Here is a 23704-nt window from a genome sequence, read left to right as displayed (position 1 = left end):
ACCAGTTGTTGGAAGAAAACTTGTTTTTTCCCACTTTACAGGGCTAATCCTGTAAGGAAGGCAGGAAGGAAACATTCTGGTGTTGTTTCTAGCCTAATCTTTATTGCCCTGCTTACAGAAACTGCCTCTCTGCTTAACCCTTATTACATTGTAACAGCTAAGGCAAAGCACCCATCAACGTAACGTTGAGTTGGCCATGCCCACACAGTTACATGATCACTGAGCCATGCCTACCCAGTTGGTCATTAGGGCAGAGAACCGTTCGTTAGATTATTTGAATCCCACCACTGTGTATAGGGCCAGATGTCAGTATTCTCTTGTCCTGCAGACTATAAAAGATACATGGTAGTTAGTCAGTGTCTGGCACTCCGGTACCTTTGCATGCCCACAGGGGGCCTCACACAACATCTGCCAACAGAATTCCAAATTGCACAAAATGTTTATTTGCATTAATCCAGCACATTTAACCTTCAGGAACTAGATTAAATTAGGGGTAGGACATGTTCAGTTGTTTTCAACCTTAACACTTTTCATCCTTAAAATATGCAACATTATAAAGACCACAAGAAGTTACCATAAAGGTAGCAGTATTATTTAGAACTAGTTTTGACAAAAACAGAGCTTTAAACACATTTTAGTGGTTTTAACAGCACTACACTTGATTACGAGAACTCATGTAAAGTGAAAATATTTAGAATCAGATACATCAGTTAAGAAAATAAAAAACAGAGCTGTGTCATTCAGATATTCCAGAATGGACGCAGTAAATGTTTTGTACTCTGATATATATATTTTTCTGACATTCTACTCAGAAAGTTAAACAAGTTCTCCAACTCTTGGATTCCAATAGCTAGGTGGAAATTTCTTGTAAGGTTCTTCCGTTCTTTTGCAACACTGTCTATAAAATGTTGACATGTTAAGAAAAAGAGTGAAACAACTACTGCTTAGTCAGAAATTTACAGACCCCTTCACACTCTGAACAACTTTGGAACAGAGTCTGATAAGTTACAATTTTATATTCATTAGCTAATACTGCACTTAAACCAGGTTTCTTTCTGAGCACCCTTTCCATCTAAAAGGAAGGCATCAAACTCTAGAAGCCACATTACAACCAACTGGCAAATGTTGAAGAAGTTTACATATTCCTGGATGGTGGGGGCAACCCTTCTCCAACATTTTTATAGTTTCATTCTGATGTTTCACAGGTAAAATCTCCAGAGTAAAATCTGAAAAAGGCAACGTTTCGTTTTAGTGTTTTTTTTTAAACACTTACATGAAAAAGAGCAAGTTACAAAAAGCATAAATTCAATCTTAATATAAGACATTCATAGTACAGTGGGACGTATACAGTAACTTGACAATGACCATCACAACGAAGATTCAAACATCTTGTCATTTAAAAAGCACATCAGACAACCAAACTGCTACCATTATTATCCCAATTACTATGGTAAGAACCACATACGCTTGCAGTTTTGTGACTTTAAGTCCCAGATGGAAGAGACATCACAAGCCTTTTAAGTTTCCCTTCCATAAAGGCCATTTGGGTGTTATAGTGAACCACTCACTAGTAATATTCAAAAATTTATCAGCAATTCTTTAGTTTTCAGAAATGGCAAAAGTACCCTAGTGAGGTTACACCCAACGGGAGTAATTGGCTCAACTAGTAATCTTGAATACTGTAAGGACGCAGTCCTAATATCACCAGGGAGTAAACCTCATTAATACCACGAGATTTACTTCTGAGTAAATAGGCAAAAAGTTGCACTAGAACCTCTGCTTGAGCACCAAAGGTCTTACGAATCTACAAAATTACTGATGCTTTAGTCATTCAAATGTTACAGCTGTTAACCGCTGGTCACAATTTCTAACTAAAATGTCCAGAATGCTTTCACACAAATACCTACAAATTCTTCTAGAAATGGCACTGTATTAGGTAGCATTAGTTGTACATTCCACACAGGCAATTCAGTTTACCACAGAGGGCGGAAGCTTTTCAGGCTTTTAGTTTGGCAAAGCCAGTTTTAGAAATTATTATCAATCAGATTTTCTTTTAAATGAAAAACCTGATAGAGATATTATGTACCAATACATGGAATGTAGCCAGGTTTGTTTTTGGTTTTTGCAAAAAAAAAAAAAAAAAAAAAAAAAAAAAAAAAAAAACCATTTCTTTAATTTATTTAAAAAAAAACATTTTATAAAAGTCACATTGGTTATCAGGTTTGGGAAGGAAGCGCTAAACCCTATCAGTCCATGATTATATTTTATGAAATTATTTGTGAAAAGTGATAGAAGCAATTTTAAAAATGTGGTTTTGCTATCACATAAACTTCTACAATTCATAAGTTTACATCGTTTAAAGATGCAGAAGTTAAAACTCAGGACAGACATTAAAAAAGAATTTGTAAACATACCCCCCCCCCATTTTTTCACATTGTTGTAGCTTGTTAATGTGGAATGGATATTTCATAATGCAGCATGTTGGTTTGACCCACAATCCCAACCTGGGTTTAAATGGATTTAAATGCCCCACCTATAAGTTCACCATTTAGATGTAGCTTCCACATCTTCATGGTGGATGCAACGTGAAAAGAACAGGCTTCTGTGCAAGCCGCCCTGAAATGAACAGGAGTGCCATGTTCTTGCCCAAGTCCTATTTATTTCAATTGAGGCTCTCCTAGGACAGTGCTTAGAGAACGAGGTGCTCCAGCACTTGCTATGCGAACTGTAATTCTACGAAAGACTCTTGTCACTTAAGTTCACAGTAAAGGTGAAAACGGTCGAAGTCAGTGCATTTTTCCCTCTACAATCCCCCTCCCCACCTTTCCCAAGAATTTCTTTTCCCCAAGTAATACTGAGTCAAAGGCATATTGTTGTGGCAAATGTCTCTGTCTTTGTGTTTCATATCATAGCTGAAGGATGATATCTGCAGGACTTCTGTAAAGATACTTCCAGATAGCATAATAATGAACGGCAGCTGCTGTGGCAACAAATAGATGCCAGATGGCATGGGCAAATGGAATTATTCCATCGCTCTTGAAGAAGATCACTCCCATACAATAAATTACACCTCCCCAGGCAAGTTCTTGAAGTCCGTCCGTGTTGTTCTGTAGATGAACAGAAAAGGAAACAAGTTTCTTTTTAACCCGAGTACATATAAAAGAACAGTCATTAACACTTAAGGAATGCAGTACAATTTCTGTTCAGGCTATACACAGACAAGGTAAAGGTAAAAAACTATTAACAGGTATTGACGTAAAAGCCTCTTGGCTTAACACCAAGCAGCTCTGTAGTGCGGCATCCTGGTTTCTGCAGTGACCAGCAATATATAAACCAAATATATTTATTGGTTTAGTGAAGGGAGAGGATTATTGTGACCTAGGCAGATGTTTACATTCCTCACCAGTAGCTACTGGTGTTGCTATCCAAGTATAATAAGGCTAAATGGAAGAAGAGGAAAATGGGGGAGACAGATCCATGTGAGAGGTTAGACTATTTAGACATAATGATTCTTTCCTGTGCCTCTACTTGTGGAAGTAACCTGGACAATCAGGTGGAGCAGCCCCAGATCTTGATACTATTTCCAACGAACACCAGATTGGTCTCTAATAAAAATGTTAACATCCATGACATTAGAAAAAAATTAAGCAGTTAACTAAATGGGGAACATCAACTTGTGTGGGTTCACCTTCTGCCAACCGAGTACTTCATGCAGAAGAGACCCTTCCACAACAGTTCTCTCTGGGATTTGGCTACTTTAAAGGATATATGCTGGCAGCTTCACCACCTAAAAGAAACCTTGACCGAGCAGATACAAGGTGCTCAGGGTTAAATGTAGGGTTAGAGATCTGAAGGCTTCCAAATTTAACTTCCATGCTGAAGTCAAGGAAGTTCATGATTTCATGCGTTCTGTGCATTAGTTTGGATTCCCCTCAAAGGTCAATGGATCTGACTGAATTCTAGATGATTCTGGGGAACATCTTTTTTGACCAAGTGCCTTTCAGTGGCTTGGTTGGATGTGGAATAATCCCTTAAGGAAAGCAAAGATATTTGCCTTAAGGAAATATCTTTGAACCCAACCAATTCCTACTGTCCCTCTTTGTAGCCAAATTAATGACAAAGGTAGTAGCATTGCAACCCCAAAAGCTTCTTACAAATAATTATCTACATCACTTTCATCATTTGTACTGGAGAGATGCTTGCTGTATCTCTCCACAGGCTTTTATGCTATTGACCAGTTTCCTTTTAGAGCATTGGGAAGTCCTCTGTTGTCTATCCATGCAGTGCTAGGAAATAGTTTCCAGGATGCTGTACTTTGATCCAACAAAGGAATGCAATCCCTATTAATAGAATGTGTCCAACATCAGCGGCTCAACATTATTTATATCCATTAAAAAGGACGTTGGTCTTACTTGACATGTCTCTTCTCAGTGCACTGCAGGAGAATCCAAGCATTGGGTAAATCAGTGGTAATCAACCTGGTCCCTACCGCCTACTAGTTGACGTTCCAGCTTTCATGGTGGGCAGTAGGGGTTTTGTCCGATACTGAAGCACTTTCTTTTTATTTAATTTAATTGACTTCACAGCATTATTTAAAAACATTTTCATTAGGTTTTCATAAAATTCCCCGTGACAATTTAAATTTCTGAAAATATATTATTTGTATCGCCCACGCATAAGTTTAGTTCACGCTACATAAGTGAAACTAAATGGCGCTATAGTGCGACCGCAAACAAAAGAGCCTCGACCCAGAATAGCTCGCGCATCTCCCCCCACACCACCCAGCTGTAACAGACAAGCATAGCTGGTAGCCGGCGCCCCCCCCCCAGCCCAATCCACGATGCGCGAGAAGCATGTTCAGACGACGATACATGGCGCATTACTGTGGAACCGGTGGGCAGTTAGAAAATTTTACTACTAACAGAGATACAAAAGTGGGCGGTAGGTATAAAAAGGTTGATTATCCCTGGGGTAAATCATCAATCCTATTGCCAGAGACTGAGTTGGTAGAACTTTCTTGACCATGTCTCCTCTGCTCAGCTGAGCTCCAGTTTTTTGATGAAGGAATGGCTGTGAAGAGCACATGGTCTTGTCGAGGACAAATTCCACCCCGGATCAGGACGGTCGGCAGGGCAGGGTTGGATTCTCCCGCAGTGCACTGAGAAGAGACATGTCAGGTAAAATCAACGTCCTTTTTCCAGTGCACTGCTTGGAGTATCCAAGCATAGGTATATACCCAAGCTTAAGGAACAAAGGGCGGGAGACCAGCTAGTCACACCCCCACCCCCACCCCGGTAGAATGGACTCACTGAAGTACTCTTTGTCCAAAAGACGCCTCAGCCGAGGCATACATGTCCACTTTGTAATGGTGGATAAATGGTGATGGGGGTGACCAGGTCGCCACTCTGCTAATGTCCTCAATTGGAGCCTGTGTGGCCCATGCAGCTGTAGTAGCTGTACTGAGTGGAATGAGCCGTGATTTGTTTAGGAACCGGTCTCGCCTTCAGTTCATAAACTGTCGCAATACAGGCTTTCAATCAGCGGCCAATGGTGGAAGATTACACCTTCCTGCCCATGGTAGTGGGCTGGAAAGAAAGAATAAGGACTCTGTCTTGCAAAATGACACAGTTCGCTTGATGTAATGTCAAAGAGCTCTTCTGACATCCAATTTGTGCCAATGTTCCTCCGAAGAATGAGTAGGACCTTGACAAAAGTCAGGCAAAATGATCTCCTGGACCTTATGGAACGAGGAGTTCACTTTGGGCAGAAAGGAGGAGTCTAGGCATAGGACCACCCTATCTGTATGAAAAATACAGACATCCTCCCGCACAGATAAGGCCACTAACTCTGAAATCCTCCTGGCCAAAGTTATGGCCACAAGGAAGGCCACCTTAAGTATCAAAAACCGAAGGCTGGAAGTCTTTAATGGTTCAAATGGTGCTGATGTAAGCGTCTGGAGCATTAGAGCAAGGTCCCAGGTAGGGTAATGGTGGACAATTGGAGGTTTCAGGTTGGCAGCCCCTTTAAGGAAACTGCGACTCCTGTGATGTGCATGAATGGTTGTCCATTCTAACAGGACAAAACTGTGGATAAGGCTGCTACCTGTCTCCAAAGCGTTTTGGGAGACAGTCCTCTGTCCAATCCATATTGAAGGAAATCCAGTATCTCCGGAACCGATGCTATTAATGGATCAAGTTGTCCTTTGCCACACCATCTGCAGAATCCTGTCCAAGTGGCATTGTAAATTCTATTTGTTGATGGGCGTCTAGATGCCTGGATGGTCTGAATGACTTTCCCAGATAGCTTGACTCTCCTTAACATGTGCTGTTCAAGTGCCAGGTGGTCAACTGGAGCCACTGGGGTTCCGGATGTACCATGACCCCTGGCTGAGATGGATCCTCTTCCTGTGGAATCCTCCAGGGGCGTGAGATGGAGAGACTTACCAGAGGTGTCTGGGCCAATAAGGAGTGAGGAGAATGATCTCTGCCTTCTCCTCTAACACCCTCCGAATGAGGGGAATCGGTGGAAAGGCGTAGAGCAGACTCTGAGGCCAGGGATTGCAGAGGGCATTGACCCCTTTCACCCTCGGTGTCGGGAATCTGGAGAAGAATCTCGGCAACTGGGCGTTCAGTGGATGGACGAACAAGTCTACGATCGGGTGGCCAAATGTCTGGGCTATTTCATTGAAGAGATTTGGGTGCAGGCACCACTCCGAGTAGTCGATAGTTGTCCTGCTCAACCAATTTGCTTGTACATTGCTTGCTTCCGAGATATGTTTCGCTCTGATGAAGAGGAGTTGCCGCTCTGCCCAGAGCTCCAGCTCCTCCACTGCCATCATAAGGGACTTGGACCGAGTGCCCCCTCCTCAATTTATGTAAGCTTTGGCAGCCACACTGTCTGTCAAGACAAGAACATGGCGTCCTGTTACCTGTTCCTGGAAGTGGTGTAGGGCCATAGCGCTAGCCAATTTATGTTGTTCACAAGGTCTGTCGGAAGCCATCTTCCCTGGACCACCTGGGATTGAAAGGAGGGCCCCATCCGAAAAGGCTCGCATCCAATGTTAAGGTGATGTGTTGGGGTTCTTTGAATGTACTCCCCTTCCCTATGGCCAGGGAGGTCCACCAGTGAAGAGAATGAAGACCCTTCACTGAGAGCCTCACTTTGAGATGCTGGTGCCAGCCCTCTGATGAGGCAACAGATACCATTGGAGCAGCCTGGCATGCAGCCGCACCCAAGGCACTATCACTGTACAAGAGATCATTTCCCCTAGAAGCTGGGAGAGAAGATCCAAGGGAACTGATCTCAGAGACCGGATTTTGCTCACCAGTTGTCTGATACTTTCCTGTCGATCCAGAGAAAGGAACACCTCGCATGAGGTGGAATCTATCAACGCACCCAGATGAAGAAGATGGGTGGTGGGGACCAGATGGCTTTTTTTGGTGTTTATTGAGAAACTGTGTCTTTGGAGGGTTTGGATCACTGTCGGCAGGTCCCTTTGCGCTTGGGATGTTGAGACTGACTGGATTAGTATGTCATTGACATAACATTGTAATCTTACTGGAATGGCTCTGATGTTTGCTGCCACTGCTGCCAACAACTCCGTGAAGGTCCTGGGGGTCGATGACAGACCAAATGGCAGTGTCCGATACTGAAAGAGGCATTCTGCATAGGTGAAGCACAGGAATTTGCAAAGGTAAGACTTTATGGGTACATGAAGGTAGCCCTTGAGGTCTATTGACGCCAACATGTCTCCTTCCCTGATGCAGCCCAGGATGGATGGTAGGGACTGCATCTTGAAGCGCTTGTATACAATATACCTGTTGAGCCATTTTAGATCCAATATTCCTCTCCAGCCTCCTGAACTCTTTACCAAGAAAAGGATCGAGTAAAATCCTCATTCCTCCTAACCTGTCGGAACCGGCTCTATGACACTGATGTCCATTAATTGCTGGAGCTCGGCCTCCATCAGGTTCCTTTTCTCAATGTTCACTGGGACTGGATAATGAATAAATTGGTTTGATGAGCTGGAGAGGAATTCCAATGCGAAGCCAGTCTGAAATACCTACATATCTGTGGTGGACCCCTCCCATTAGCTTGCGAACAATTGCAGCCGCCCGGCAATGGCGGAATTGATGTGATAGTCATTTTCCCCTATGAAAAGGCCTGCTGGAGGAACCTCCAGGGCCGTTTAGCTGGAGGTTGTCTTCTCCCTCTGTCATGGTATGAGGGTCTGTCTGAAAATTGTTCAGGACTCTGGGCATAGGTCTGCTGAAATTGAGGGGCCTGACAGCCCGATTCAGCTGATCTAAACGGCTGTCTTTGATAATAAGGCGTGGTCCTGCAATCCGCTCGCCTATGCATATATGGCATGATCTTTCTCTTGTCCCTATTCTCAATGAGAATGGGATCCAGCACTTCCCCAAACAGATTGGCGCCCTTGTACGGAACTGAAGCCAATCTCCATTTGGAGCACATGTACGCTTGCCAATTGCAGAGCCAAAGGAGGCGACGTGAAGTGACAGTAGACACCAAGGCCCTGGATGCAAATTTTGCCGCATTGAGCGTGGCATCTGCTGAAAACTCCATGGCTGCCATCAACTTATTCACATCCTGATATAATCTGGTCTCTTCAGGGGGAAGCCTCGCTTGTAACTGGCAAAGCGAGATCAAGGAGTCTCTGTTAAAAAAGGAAGCTGCTGACGCTGACCTGATTGCCCAGGCTTGCCCAGGCAGCAGCTTGATGCATCTTGCAGAGTGTCATTTTGGTCTTTTTGTCCTCAGCCTTTAACCCTTCTGCTATGTCAGCAGGTAAAATGGCTGATGATGTTAACGTTGCCACTGGATCATCCACTGCTGGCAATTGGAGGATCTCCTAGAGATCCTGACTGACGCTGTACAACTTCCTGTCATTCCCACTAGGGGCTGGGACAGATCCAGGCTGTTGCCATTGACACTGAATAACGTCTAAGAATAGTTTCAGAGAAGAAATAACCTCCTGTTCCAGAACCATTTCAGAAAAAAGGCCCTCGTGAGAGTCTGGAATATCCTGAGAATGTTCTGCAGTAGACACTGCTATCCCCATGTTAGTGGTTGTCTTAGCCTTATGAAGTAAGGACTTAAATAGAGAGGATCGAACAAGACCTGAGAAGGCAGGTCTATCAGGAATCATTCCTTCATCCTCGGAAAATTCCTGATCCCATTGATCTTCCTCACCCCATCAATGACCCTGCACTGTGCATAGAAGAATGCAAAGAATGGGGCTCATACAATGATGACAAATTCCCAGGCAGCTGGGTATGCATGGTGGGTTGAAATGACTCAGCATGGCCTTTTTTTTTTGCAGTTCTGCAGCTATTCCCTTGGAGATTGAGTCAGAAATCAAATTCCTTATGTCCTGACGTAAGTCAGCAGTAGGGGTCTCCACTGGGCGGAGTCCCATGGCAGTGGGTGTAAAGGTAGCTGTAGGAGCTGAGCCTTTAGAATGACCAGACCCCAATTCCAGGCCAGCAGAAGCTAGGCCAGATAGTGGACTAAATTCCTGATCTCCTGCTATCAGAGCAGTGTAGCTCACCAGCTCCCTCTGGTAACCACTCCCTTTGTTGCACCTCACTAAGTTGAGGAGATAAATCAGGTTGCAATGATGCAGTGAAGTCTGCTTCTGCAAGAGAGACAGGGTGTTCCCTGGATTCCTGGGCCTGCTGTTGGGCCTTGGAAAATTGTTTTTCTAAGGCTTTGTGGCCCTTCTGAGCCTCCTTCTCCATGGCAGCAATAGCCCTTTTGGATAATGGCTTCTTAGACCTATTGTGGTGTCCCACTCCTCCGCTGACGACCGGGTCAGGGAAATCTGAATCAGGCTTGCCTCTGCAGCTCTGCCCAAAGTCCTAGCAAAGTCCTCAGAGCAGGCAGGAGACCAGAAAGTGACTTCAGCAAGATAAGTTCGACTTTGCCTGACTCAGAGACTGCCAGAAAGCAGATCCTTTATATAGGCCATGGGGTGTGGCTCCATGACTCAGCACTCATTAAGGCCTGCCCCTCCCTTCCTTCTGTTGCCTCCGCCTATCCAGTCTTCTGATGCGAGGGTCACTCCAATCAGCAGCTGTTGGAAATAAACTTTCCTCAGGCTCACATGCTGTGGAGGAGGGGGAGGGGTCGAGCTGCTCCGTTTGCCTGGGCATGGAGCCAGGGCTGGGGCCGGGGGGTGCTCCCTCCTCTGCAGCCTGCTTGGGCATGGAGCCAGGGCTGGGGCCGGGAGATGCCCCCTCCTCAGCCTGTCTGGGCATGGAGCCAGGGCTGGGGCCGGGAGGACATTCTTCAGCGTTCGGAAGCAGATAAGCAGACCCTGGCTGCGGTGAGAGCGGGCAAGACACAACACCTATCCTTATGGGATGATCCCTTGGCAGCAGCCGTAGGGCTGTGGCCTCCCGCTCTGTGGAGCCTGGGGGGGGGGTCTGAATGGCCCTCATTAGGGGACAGGTCCCTCTCCGCCATCTTGTGACCATCCACGCTTATACCGACCAGTCCGAAGGCTTCTTTCACCGGATCTGGTTGCTCCATGTTTTTGGGGTGGTAGAGGGCCCACTTGGCTGGCCAGGGAATTGCAGCACCTCCACAAATTGCTGGAGTTCGAAGTATGAAACAGGCAATGCTGCCATGCCGAAATTTCAGCTGTGCCTCACTCCTCTCCAAAATGTTGCAGGATCGAGAATCTGCCCCTCCCAGCGCCTTGCAGCGAAGCAAGGGTAACCAGCCAAATTCCTTTGGAAATCAAGCGCAAAGCCCGGCAAAGCTTCCGCACCCAAATTCCAGCCGTCTTACAGCTGATTACTCTGTGCACAAGAGTCATTTGGGTCCTCTCTAAGCACCTCGCCTCTAACTAGAGCAGAGCCAGCTAGTCAAACTGTGAGAAACGTTGAGCGCAAAGACTGGAAAAGCCACCGTGCTCAAGGTTGAAGCTATGGCTCTCAACTGGTCCCAAATTGCATGAGAGCAGAACGTCCAGCTCTCCTAGCCCCGTGCAGCTCATGTGATTTGAAATCTGTGGAGTATGTCCCTGTAATGGACAGTGACTCTGGAGTCGCCTCCCAGACCGTAGGATAAATGGTGGTGGCGGTTTTGCCGGCAGAGCAGGGAAACCAGCCCACTCACCAGTGGCGATTTCAGGTTGTGAGAAGCCGTTGCCTGCACACACGGAGGATCCCTGCGAATGGGTTGGCCCCAGATTTGCTACTCACATTCTATGTCTTCAGGGTGGTGACAGTCAGTCCAGACTTGCCAGGCGGGACCAGCACACCCACCCACAGTGATGGGAGATAAAAGCCTTGAACCGGCTAAATTTGCTCCCTTCTCCTTCCATTTACTTCAAAAAGTAAATTACTGGAGCTAACTTTTCCACGTCTCTCTCTCGGCTGGACTGAGTTGAAAAACTGGAGCTCAGCCAAGCAGAGGAAGTGTGGCCAGGAAAGTTCTAGCAACTCAGTCTCTGGCAATAGAGTTTATGATTACCCAATGCTTGGATTCTCCAAGCAACGCACTGGAGAATCATAACTTTTCCGTTAATTTAATATTACTAAAAGTCCTCATAAATTAAGATAATGATCAGGCTTTTATTCATTTGTTATCTGATTTGTATCCTGCCTTTTATACAGAAGCTCAGAGAGACATAAAGAATGCTCCCTCCCCTATAAAAAATATTAACATCCTTTCACTGACTACTTCTTAGCTTTGTTTTTAAAGGTTCTCCCCCCAGTTTTTGTGTTTTTTAACAATAATAATGATAATTGTTTTAGGGATTTATTATTTGCTTTAGTTTCAAAGTATGCCACCTAGAATCTCTCATTTTATGAAATGGGCAGCTATATAAATTGGACAAACAAACAAATAAACAAGAATAACCCTATGAGGATCACCAGTGAGTTTCTGTTGCCAGTGATCTAGAACTTAACTCTCCCATCTCTTAGTGTAACACTTAACTACTACACCACACTGAAGATTTTTAGATGTTGCTATTTTTTTACATTTGTGTTGTTCCAATACCAAAAAAAAAAAAAAAAAGGGGGGAGGGAGAAAAAAATAAAGTTTGCTTGTTAGTGCTCTTTTAAATTTGAAGTGCATCCGTGATTGCACACGGGTTTTCTTTTAAATGCAACTATTTAAATATGCGTTCCTTACCATGGAAGTTACAACTAGAGCAGGAGAAAATCCCATTGCTAAATAGAAGAAGAGTTCCACGATTTTATACCTATGTACAAAAACAAAAGGTACATTAGCCTGCAATTATGAAAACTACACTTTCTTGCTTTAAAAACACAACATATTTTTGCTTCAGCATCAACCAGATTCCTGTTGTTTGTGAACAGAAGATAGAAATAAACTTCAGCAAATCTTTAATGATAGATTTGTTAATATAACATGAAGCAGCCAGAAAATGGGAAATTCTTGTTGTTTCAATTTCCATTATTAGTAGAGAAATAAACAGCATCTGTAAGCATGTGAGTGTGTATCACTCTCTTGCCAATATTCAGAAGGAAGACTTTCCCTTACACTGGGGAATGCATTCTAAGGGACAGAAAAAGATGCACCCCAAGCACCTGTGGCAACAGTATCTTGTGCAGCCCAGCATAACAAACTTTAGCAAGAATATGCACTAGCTAGTGACTCAAAATCTGCACAAGACTTCATGTAGTATGCTGAAGGTCAAGCAGTGTTGGGCCAGAGATAAAATAGTTCTGATTTGTGGTGGGTTTAGTTTCTCTAAAAAAATGAAACGTGTCTTCAAACTTTGTAAGAATAAAGACATTGATATTCTCTTTAAAAATTGTTCCAATCCATCCCCAAATAGAAGAAAACAAAAACTAAATCCTGCTTATTTTCGGCCTGGCATGCTCAAAAGAAATGCTGTGGCCCAGTCTGTAAGTCTGGCACCCATATTCTACAGCAATCTTTTAAAGTAGTGGTCTCCAAACTTAGCAACTTTAAGGTTTATGGACTCCAACTCCCAGAATTCCTCATCCAGCCATGTCCGCAAGTCTTAAAGTTGCCAAATTTGGAGACCTGTTTTAAACCAACTATGATAGACTACTTGTATTGGGTAACAATTTTCATATCTTCACAAAACATGTGAAAAGCTACTTCAAATGACACATTTGGAGGCAACACGTTGGGCTAAGCTCCTGTAAGGGATCAGTCACACTTACTAGCTAACATAACAATAAGCATAGTTAAAACTTTCAGAGCCTAGTTTTGTATTTTACTTCAACTCTTCAAGCCAGAAACAAAATATGTGAATTTAGAATTAAGAGAGCTTCTCTTAGAATATTCAGAATCCGATGAACTCAGTTAGCAATAAATCCTAATCTACCTTCTGTCCAGTGCTTTTTTAGAAAATATGTTCCCCTAGAATTTTAATATTAGGAGTATAGTTTGTGGAATAAAAAATGGACTGCAACCACATACTCTTATTTTTTTTCATATGAATCCAAGCTGTTCTCATCAAGCAAAATATTAAGTGCTGCTTCAATTATTTATCAAAAAGAAATGTTAAAAGCGAGACAAGTGATTTTTATAGGCTGATAATGTCCTCATACTGGCACTGCGAGAGAGAAAAAAATTAATATGAAATGCATTTTTCTTAAGAGAAATAAGAGTGTGATTAAATAAAAATGGTCTGTTTTATCCTGAAAAAGCAATTGACTGGCACTCTATTCCAATTTTTATGTAAAAACATCACATGCAAAACTTATCAAAGAGATATATCCCCAAATTTAGAGACAAATATATAACTTCAATAATAATCATGATAATCCTTACTTTTCATGGTAGAGAAATACATAAAAAGCTCCTCCAGCAGCCATTAGCCAGATAAACCAACGCATATGAGATGCCAAAGGCCCAAGTTCACGAAGATTTAACCTAAAAAAAAAAAATTAAATGATTTTCTGAACTAATAAAAGAATGGCATATTAAAACATCTTAAATTATTTTTCCAGATGTAAAAAAAAAGATCCAGTCAGGAGTTCTCAAAGGCAGGAAGAAGGAGAACAACAAATCCTTTTTGTTATTAATATGGTTTTAGTTTAAAAAAAATCAAGAAAAAAGTTAAGTTAAACTATAGCAGTATGAATGCATAATAAGGTAAAGGTAAAGGTTCCCCTCGCAAATATGTGCTAGTCGTTCCCGACTCTAGGGGGCATTGCTCATCTCCCTTTTAAAGCCGAAGAGCTAGAGCTGTCCAAAGAAGTCCCTGTGGTCATGTGGCTGGCATGACTAAATGCCAAAGGCGCACAGAATGCTGTTACCTTCCCACCAAAGGTGGTCCCTATTTTTCTACTTGCATTTTTTACGTGCTTCTGAACTGCTAGGTTGGCAGAAGCTGGGACAAGTAACAGGAACTCACCCCGTTCCACGGCACTAGGGATTCGAACTGCTGAACTGCCGACCTTTCAATCGACAAGCTTAGCATTTTAGCCACTGAGCTACGAGTCCCTTGAATGCATAATATTCAAGCTTATTTAGAACATTCGTATCACTGACATTAAACAATGAATTGAAAAATTTAGTTCTTTTAACAAAATATGGTCATCCAAAGACTGTTTTTCTCACTTATGATTATTGCAGCATCCCTTTGGTCATGTGATCAAAATTTGGATGCTTGGCAACTGGTTCATGTTTATGATAACTGCAGTGTCCTGGGGTGATAAGATCAGCTTTTGCAAACTTCTGACAAGCAAAGTCAATGAGGAAGCCAGATTTACTTCACAACCATGTTAGTAATTTAACCATCGCATTGATTCCTTTAACAACCGCATTGATTCCTTTAACAACTGTGGCAAGAAATGTGGTAAAATGGGGCAAAACTCACTTAACAAATGTCTCACTTAGCAACATAAATTTTGGGCTCAAGTGTGGTCTTAAATTGAAGACTACCTGTACATTTTAATTTATTAATCTTATAATTTATAATTCCTGTTACACTGGAAACTAAAATTTGCTTACAGTTTCATAAAAATGTGTACCATAGCTTCTTATGACAATAAAATTCTATTAAAATTATTTCAGTTCCCTGAATAGAGTAGCGTGTAAGTGCAGCATCATATAATATTGTTGACTCATATTCAGAGCTACAGCTGTGGTACATTATTTGGGGGATGGTCCCCAAAGAAGCAGAAATCTGATTCTGTATTATTCTTATGGGATCAGATCAACTAAGTTGAAAAGGAAAAGACAAAAACAAACCAGCAATTCTCCCCCACCACCCTGCACCAATCACCAGACATAATTTATCAGATGGAAAACAAATTTTACTTTTATTTTTTTTTCAGATTAGGAGCAATTATTTAAATAATCCTTCAGATGGAAGCTACAATGGTAATATGGAATTACATTTGTTTCCTACCCAAGAGCATATAGCTTCCTCCTTACCAAGGTGCATATGATGCTGCAATGAAGATATAGATCATCATTCGGTCACACATATGAAAACAGTGCTCCATTGTCCTAAATAGCAAACAGAAAAATCAGAAAAAAGTACCCAATAAAATAATTACCCTGGAATTCCACCCAAGAAGTACTAAGCAGACAGAGAAGACTAAACTAGCCAAATGAAAGATCATTATAAGATGCTTGTTTTCTCCAGCCTCTCAGAAAAAAAAAACACCTGGCAAAGCATCTAAATTAAACAACAGGTATCCAAATGTGCTTTTCTGCTCTTTCTTCCCAAAATTGTATTTTTACTGTATTTTTGAAATGTAAAATTGGGCAATATTAGAGTCTTCAGTTCAAATACTTCATTCAACTGTCCTATGAGGTTTTTTTTTGGTTTGTTTTGCTTTTAAATAAACATTTTAGCAAATATATTATACAACAGAAAGTACCAAGTCATTTTGTTGCTTAAATTCTGGAGAAAAGAATTCTTGACTTTACTTTGCAATACAGCTTAGGAATTTGGTACCTGGAGAAAGAAAAAAGCTTTGTGTTTTTCATATATATATTTGGGGCAGACCAGACGATATATATCACTGTAGTATACTTATATGCTCATGTATTAACATTGTTTAAATGGATTCTATTAAAAGACTTCATTCATCATACTTGTTTGACAATTAAAACTAAGTGCCAAAATTGTTCTTGTGTGTAATGAAATCTTCAGTCACTTGCAAATTGGCTTATAGTGGCAGCAAGAATGCCTTTAATTTTAGGAGTTTTTCTTCCCCTCTACTCCCTCTCCCACCTGACTTTCTAAAATTGCTGGAAGGAAGCAACAAGGCTTCCTCCTTCCTCACTGTGACCTTTCAGCAATGTTTGGCACCAGGAAGCCATTTATATTTTCCCTATGCTTCCTGACAGCTTGCTGATCTGCTGACAAGGAGACTGCTGGAGAGTGTGTGTAATATCCCATTTGGGGAGCTCCATTGCATATCAAGGCTTCTCAGAAGTTGAGGGATGAGCATGCAGCCGATTCCCATTCTAGTATATTTTAGGCTAAAAATTAACATTTTATTTGTTCCATGATATTCCCATCTTTATTGCAGGTATACACTAGAGGATTAATTGATTAAAAATAGATGTGTGGTCATCAAAGCATTTTTAAAAATATAACCTGAAATTTGAAATGGACACCTAACATTAGAACTATTATTTCAAAGGCACAACAAAGAATGTTCTTCCTGCGTCAACTCAGAAAGTTCAAACTGCCCCAGAGGAATTATTAAGTCAGCAACCAAACAGGACTGGTACAGAATAAACGATAGTTAGAACTGCATAAAGAACAATTGCAACCAGCCTGCCTTCCATAGAGGACCTGCATATTGCATGGATCAGAAGGAGGGCTGAACAAAATAACTACAGATCTCTCAAATCCTCAATATAAACTGTTTCAACTCCTCCCCTCGGGACACCACTTACAGGGCACTGTATGCAAAAACAACTAGATACAGAGACAGTTTTTCCCTTCGTGCCATCACTCTGCTGAACACCTAATTCCCACAGTACTTTCTTATATCTAAGTATATTTACCCATGTGTTATGGCTGTAGTATTATTATCTTTCTCATCTACTCTACTACTCCCTCCTATTGGTATCATTATTTATTTATTTATTTATTTATTTATTTATTTATTTATTAATTAATTAATTATTATTACTTTGTTGCTTTGCATGTACACCGAGAGCTTCTGCACCAGAGACAAATTCCTAGTGTGTCTAATCACACTTAGCCAATAAAGTATTCTATTCTGAATGTCTGGATGCTTCAAAAATAAATTAATCAAAGTGAGTTTTTTGACCAGGCTAATGATTTGATTATTTTACTCCCCTAATTATATTATGCTGGCATGTTTATGCTTTTAGATGCCTTTACATTTTCTGTCTTTAAAAAAAAAGTGTTTGATCATACCCCATGTGAGTCCAAATAAATAAATCCTAGAACTATTCTGTAGAAAAAGCTAGAAGTAGGTAAAGATAGGACAATACTTTAGTATTTTAGAGACCAGTAAACATTCAATAAAAAGATAGGAAGATGACTTGTATAGGACTCTTGAGAAAGTTTTCTTCCCAAAATTAGAAGAAGGGATGCAAATGTTGAGGGTAAGATATGGTTTTCTTACATAAGCAACTGTTGCAAGAGAGTATAATTCTACGAAGTTACCTAAGTTTGTTTCTTCATCCTGAAGTTCCATGTTTGCTAATGAGTTTTGAGGGACTAACTAAAAATGTATCTGGATTATTTGATTGCAAAAATGTAGTAAGTGAATATTTTAAAGAGTGTATATTCCTTGCAAAGAGTGGGACTAAGCCCTATGATCAATGCTAATGAAGTCAACATTTGCTCTCGGTAGCTTAATTTTCAGGATATTTTGTGGTCTAGATATCAGGGAATATTTAAAATTACAGGATAAATTGCACCAAGAACCACCATTGTAACAAAGCTATTTTGCACTGAAACATAACAACACAAAAGACTTACTTAAAAAGCACTCTTAGAAACAGATCAGAGTGTATCAGAAGAAAGTGCCAGAAATCTCTACCTTAGATGACTCTTCTTCCAAGAAATAATATGAAACACTGTTGAAACGATGAAAAGTGCACACAGACCAACTCCGTATATCCATGCTGTTATCTTTTCCCACTGATCCTCAGAAAGTCGATGAAGGAGGGCACTACCAAAAATGGCTGGGAAAATAAGAAACTAGGCCAAAAAAAACAAAACAAAAAAACAGCAATGCATTACTTGATGTCCCTCCTCTGAATTTTATGCCACTTATAAATTTGCCCTGCATATTACTGTGCAATTCCTTCAATAAGGCATTTGGCTCACGAACAAAGCACCCCTACTTAAAATAATGAATGGTCTCAAACCTTCCCAACGTTTCCTGGGCACATAGGAGGTTGGCCCAGAAGATATTTTACCTCAGATAGCTGTCAAAGCCCTGATAGTCACTTTTTTTTCTCTGCCCTTGGATTCAAATGAAGTGAAAACAAGTGAGGTTTTAAAACAAAATTAAATTATCCCAGTTTATAACAAATAAATGTATTTTTAATTTCCATTTTTATCATGGAAAGGAGGAACAATGTTTCTAATTTCCTCAAGCATTTAATCTCAAGATCTCTCAATTATCTTGAATAGCAACTGCTGGTAACAGAATTGCTGTGTCACAAAGACATACCACATGCCAAGGCACAACAGCACCATCCAACTGTTAGGCAACTTTGTGACATTAAATTAACTGTGCAAGTGAGACACCCCCTCCCGAATACTTACAAAATATCTAACGTGTATGCTTTAGATGCAGTGATTCATGATTACTGTCTTTAAAATTGCTGGATGCTGGTTTAGTACAATCTGTAAACTACGCATTATAAACTATAGTTTAGGCTTAGAACTAGTTGTGAACCAGGCTACAATACCTTGCTCAAAAACACAGAGCTAAATCAACCAAATTTTGCAGTAACATGTTTATGTGTTGTATCTACTTCATTGCTTTTAAAATATAAAGTAAGATGTCTAAAATATTTTCATATTCAAGCCTGCTGAAAATGCACTTGTTTCTAAACAGCATGATGAAAAGCCTAGACGTTTTATTCTTATATGTATTATATATAAAAATTATATGAATTTTTTGGTGTAGTCCAAGATGCATGACATAACTAGATACTTTCTGTACAGTATTGTGGTACTAGCCAATACATACAGTATATTACTCATCAAATGATTTTCAGATGCCTGCTTAATTCCAGTTTACAAGCACAATTGTTATATGAAACCACTGTCCTTGTAGCCAAAAATTAAAAATCTTACCAGACAATTCTCTTAACAGTTAAAAAAATCCACAAATATATCCTGTTATTTGACATTTTAACTACACCACTGCAACTATGCTAACTATCGCACTAACTATCTAATCTACGATTTACTGGTCAACCTAATAGAAGGAAAATTTGAAATAAAAGGAAGATATATAGAAATAACAGAAGAATGATTTAGCTGACGCAGACCAACTTGTTGATCAGCATTTTAATAACTGTGACACATTTTGCTAAAGGGAAAGGAGAAGGAAGACAATATTATTTCCAGTTAAGTTCCTCAAAATCTTAGTATTTCAATTTACTGTCGTGATAATTTGGGGGGAAAAGGTGAGGGACTCAAAACCTGATATAATACTGAATTAGTTTACTATATTTAATAAATATATTTAATGAATTTCATATCCCATGAAAGCAAAACAATGGAAAATAATCTACAAGGTTTTGGTTGAGCCCCCCCTTTAGCATAAACTGCAAAAACTGTACACAAACCAACGTAACACAAGTAGCCTGTACTGTACCAGAAAAATGAATTAAAGCAATACATAACAAATGGAAGGTTCACTATCGAATCAATTATCAATATACTATCAAATCTAATGTGCGGTATACATTCACAGATAAACCGAGAATTTAGGTGCCAAAATAAATCCCCACAATTGGGTTGAGTTTATCCATGGATGGGCTTATCTATGAGTATATACAGCAATACTTTTTTAAAGTACTCATGCATATTCTCATATTAATCCAATCGCAAATAAACAGACCCTCATTTTTTTAAGCAAAATACGATGAAAAATATGCCATCTATGGATAAGCTGACACTCAAAATATTTTGATGTATTGATTTTCACAATTGGCTTATCTGCAGATGGTGCATTTTTCACTGTATCTTGGTTAAAAATTTGAGGGTCTACTTAATCCATGGACGGGATTATGCACTAATATATATGGCAGACAGTAATCAGAATTATTTGGACTATCTTAAGAACTGACTTCCAGGAAATCTACTTACCGCATGAGTGTAACAGTTAGCAGCATGCTCATAGCAAGTAGGTTTATAACGACTGTTTGCTGGAGCTGGATGATTCATGAATCTGTTGAGATAATCAAGATATTAGACAGATGCAGACTAATATTTCAAGAATGTAAAGGAATGCAATTATTTACTGAGTTAAATCTAATTCATATTTTAATGATTTTGATACTGAAAATTAAATAAATACATTTACAATAAAAAATTAGAATTTCATTAAAAGTGCTTTTTTTCCATACTTGGCACAACAAAACATTTAGAATTTAAAAGTAACATTGAGCAATTATAAATGCAATAAATAAAAAAAAAGTAACACTGAACAACTATAAATGCATTAATGCACAATACATCCATTTTACTGCAACATTATTTGGGGGAAAGAAACCAATGGCAAAAGACTAAACACCTTGAAACAAAGATATTAAGAAGTTGAGTAATAGAGGCATAATTTGGAAATGTTATTCCACCTTATTTCTCATTCATAGTAGAAAAGGCAGCAAATTTTTCTGAAATTATGATAAATAAACCTAAGCAACTTCTTTGAGGATTCCATTTCCTAGCTTCTGGTTATATATACACATGCTTTTTTTAAAAAAAAATCTATAAATCTCCATAATTTAAGAAATCATCTCTAAATCTTAAAATTAAGAAATCTACACCAGGGTTTTATATATTCATTTATCAATTGGAATAAACTGCTTATCAGTACTTTCTTCCAATTAACTGATTCAACTAGAGAGTATCTGGTAAAAAAGAACCAAAACGTTTACCAAAAGTTATGACATATACCGTATATACTCGAATATAAGCCGATCCGAGTATAAGCCGAGGTCCCCAATTTTACCCCAAAAACTGGGGTAAACTGGGGACTCGAGTATAAGCCGAGGGTGGGAAATGAGGCACCTACTGGTTGGGGAAAGCCTCCCTCCCTCAGCTGAGAAGGCTGGCGGCTCCCCCGCCCCGCCCTCTCACTGCACCGGCAGGGCTTCCGTCCGGTAAAATGTGAAAAAAAAAAAAAAAAAAACTCGAGTATAAGCCGTATATACTCGAGTATAAGCCGAGGGGCTTAAAAAAAAAAAAAAAACTCGAGTATAAGCCGTATAGACCCGAGTATAAGCCGAGGGGACATTTTTCAGCACAAAAAACGTGCTGAAAAACTCGGCTTATACTCGAGTATATACGGTAACTCCAAATCTTAATAAAAATATAGCATTTTGATGAAGTTATAGTTATCATTAACTCTTAATGTGCACACTGAATTTCATTCCAATAATAACAAAAGCTCCAAAACATGTATCACTATAACACTATAAAATGCTTCCTGACTCTTTTCAAAATGGCATGGGATTAAGCTTTGCTTTGTACTAAGAGAAACAAATCACAACTTTCATTCTATCTCAATCTTCATAAAATTTTAATAAAGTATTACAGTAGTCAAATCAGTTTGTAACTTGAAATAAAAAAATACAGATTCTGAATATATAAATCAAGTGTTTCAAATTTCAGCTGAATTATCTGAACAAGTTAATCAAGCAAACTAGTTCAATTGCAAAAAACTTATTGTTTCCAGCTGTTCTCCTTACCCTTATAAAGTTGCTATCTTCCCCAAAGTAATGATTCCCCAAATCATATCACAGAAATGTGGCCATTAGTATCAAATCAGCAATATACACTCAGGGTGCTAGGTGATAATAAAAGTGATACTTTGGGACTATCTGCTTTCTGCAGACTCTTTGATACAGAGATATTTGTAAGTCCAATTGTGTTCAGAGCCATTCAACTCTCAAATTACTAAACATTTAATTTTACTAAGTTAGACTATTCACAATTCTGTTTTAAGTACAGCATAATCGTTCCGCCTTCAATTTGGAAATATTGCTTATTTCTCTTCAAAATGAAAAAAAAAAGGTAGGTACATACTTTGTTTTTATTCTACATATTACATACCCACAAACATTTAATCTAGGAGCATAGCCACCCCTTAAAATTTATATTGATTGCTTTTAAAGTAATAACAGAAAAAGGAACCGAAAAATACAAAGATAATCATGACAAAAATATATACATTATCAAAATAAAAGGTATAATTGCTTTAAAATGGCAATAAAAAGGAAAAATATAATTATGAGAGTAAAATTTCAATTCTGTATATACTTACCTAATGCAAGTATGTACAGTGGATACAAAAAGTCTATATACCCCTGTCAAAATGCCAAATTTTTGAGATGTAAAAAATCAGACCAAGATATTTCACTTCAGATTGGGAGGGCATTTCCTGCGCACATCCCTCTTCACGTCACCCCAATTAGATTCAGGTCCAGATTGTGGCTGGGCCATTCCACAATTTTGATCTTCTTTTGATGAAGCCATTTTATTGCTGATTTGGAGGTACGCTTTGGGTTGTTGTCGTGTTAAAAGATGAAATTTCTCTTCATCTTCAGCATTTTAGCAGAGGCCTGAAGGTTTTGTGCCAAAATAGACTGATATTTGGAACTGTTCATAATTCCCTCCATCTTGACTAAAGCCCCAGCTCCAGCTGAAGAAAAGCAGCCCCAAAGCATAATGCTGCACCACGTTTCACTGTGATTATGGTTTATTTTTGGTGATGCGCGTGGTGCAGCATTATGTTTTTGCGCCAGGCGTACTTTTTGGAATTATGGCCAATATGTTCAGCCTTTGGTCTCATCAGACCAGATTAACACATTTTCCCACATGCTTTTGTTAGACTTGATGTAGGTTTTTGCAAAACGTATATGGGCTTGAATGTTTTCCACCCTACTCCACAGCCCAGATATATGCAGAATATGAGAGACTGCTGTCACATGTAGTACGCAACCAGTACTTGCTAGAAATTCCTGCAGATCCTTTAATGTTGCTGTCTCTTGGCTCTCAGATGAGTTTTCTTCTTGTTTTTTTTATCAATTATGGAGGGATATCCAGTTCTTGCCAATGTCAACGTTGTACTATATTTTCTCCACTTGTGGAGGACTGTCTTCACTGTGTTCCATGGCATATCCAATGATTTGGAAATTCTTATGCACCCTTCTCCTGATTGACACCTTCCAACAATGAGATCGCTTTGATGCTTTGTAAACTCTTTGCAGACCATGGCTTTTGCTGTAAGAGGCAACTGAGCATATGTCAGAAAAATCCTACTAAACAGCTGACCATTACATAGGCTCAATCAGAGTCACTTTAATTAATGGCAGGTGTGTACTGACTACTTTTTAATATTAGTTTGGATGAGAGAAAAGTAACAATAAAGATGTACAATAATGTGGTTTGCATAAATGTGCACAACCTCTTACAAGGAGGGATGTGGCTTTGTTCAGAATTTGGTTAAATTCTGAATAAAGCCACATCCCTCCTTGT

At 39.8% G+C, this 23704-nt stretch overlaps 1 protein-coding gene across 15 annotated transcripts in view; it reads right to left on the bottom strand.

Annotated features, from left to right (window-relative positions):
• Positions 1 to 426: 426 nt before the first annotated feature.
• Positions 427 to 23704, bottom strand: part of MMD (monocyte to macrophage differentiation associated) — a 50253-nt gene continuing 26975 nt past the window's right edge. For all 15 annotated transcript variants that reach the window (XM_058165699.1, XM_058165703.1, XM_058165706.1 and 12 more), the window contains 6 exons: positions 20312 to 20393; positions 18021 to 18181; positions 15418 to 15492; positions 13807 to 13908; positions 12169 to 12238; positions 427 to 3107 (listed from right to left, as the gene is read on the bottom strand). In XM_058165699.1, coding sequence (XP_058021682.1) covers positions 2907 to 3107; positions 12169 to 12238; positions 13807 to 13908; positions 15418 to 15492; positions 18021 to 18181; positions 20312 to 20389 — 687 coding nt within the window. In that variant the 5' untranslated portion in view covers positions 20390 to 20393 and the 3' untranslated portion in view covers positions 427 to 2906. The remainder of the gene's footprint in view (positions 3108 to 12168; positions 12239 to 13806; positions 13909 to 15417; positions 15493 to 18020; positions 18182 to 20311; positions 20394 to 23704) is intronic.

This window comes from Ahaetulla prasina, chromosome 2 (genome assembly GCF_028640845.1).
Source record: "Ahaetulla prasina isolate Xishuangbanna chromosome 2, ASM2864084v1, whole genome shotgun sequence".
NCBI lineage: Eukaryota > Metazoa > Chordata > Lepidosauria > Squamata > Colubridae > Ahaetulla > Ahaetulla prasina.
Note: the sequence above shows the minus strand (reverse complement) of the source record. Positions and strands in the feature narration are given on the sequence as shown.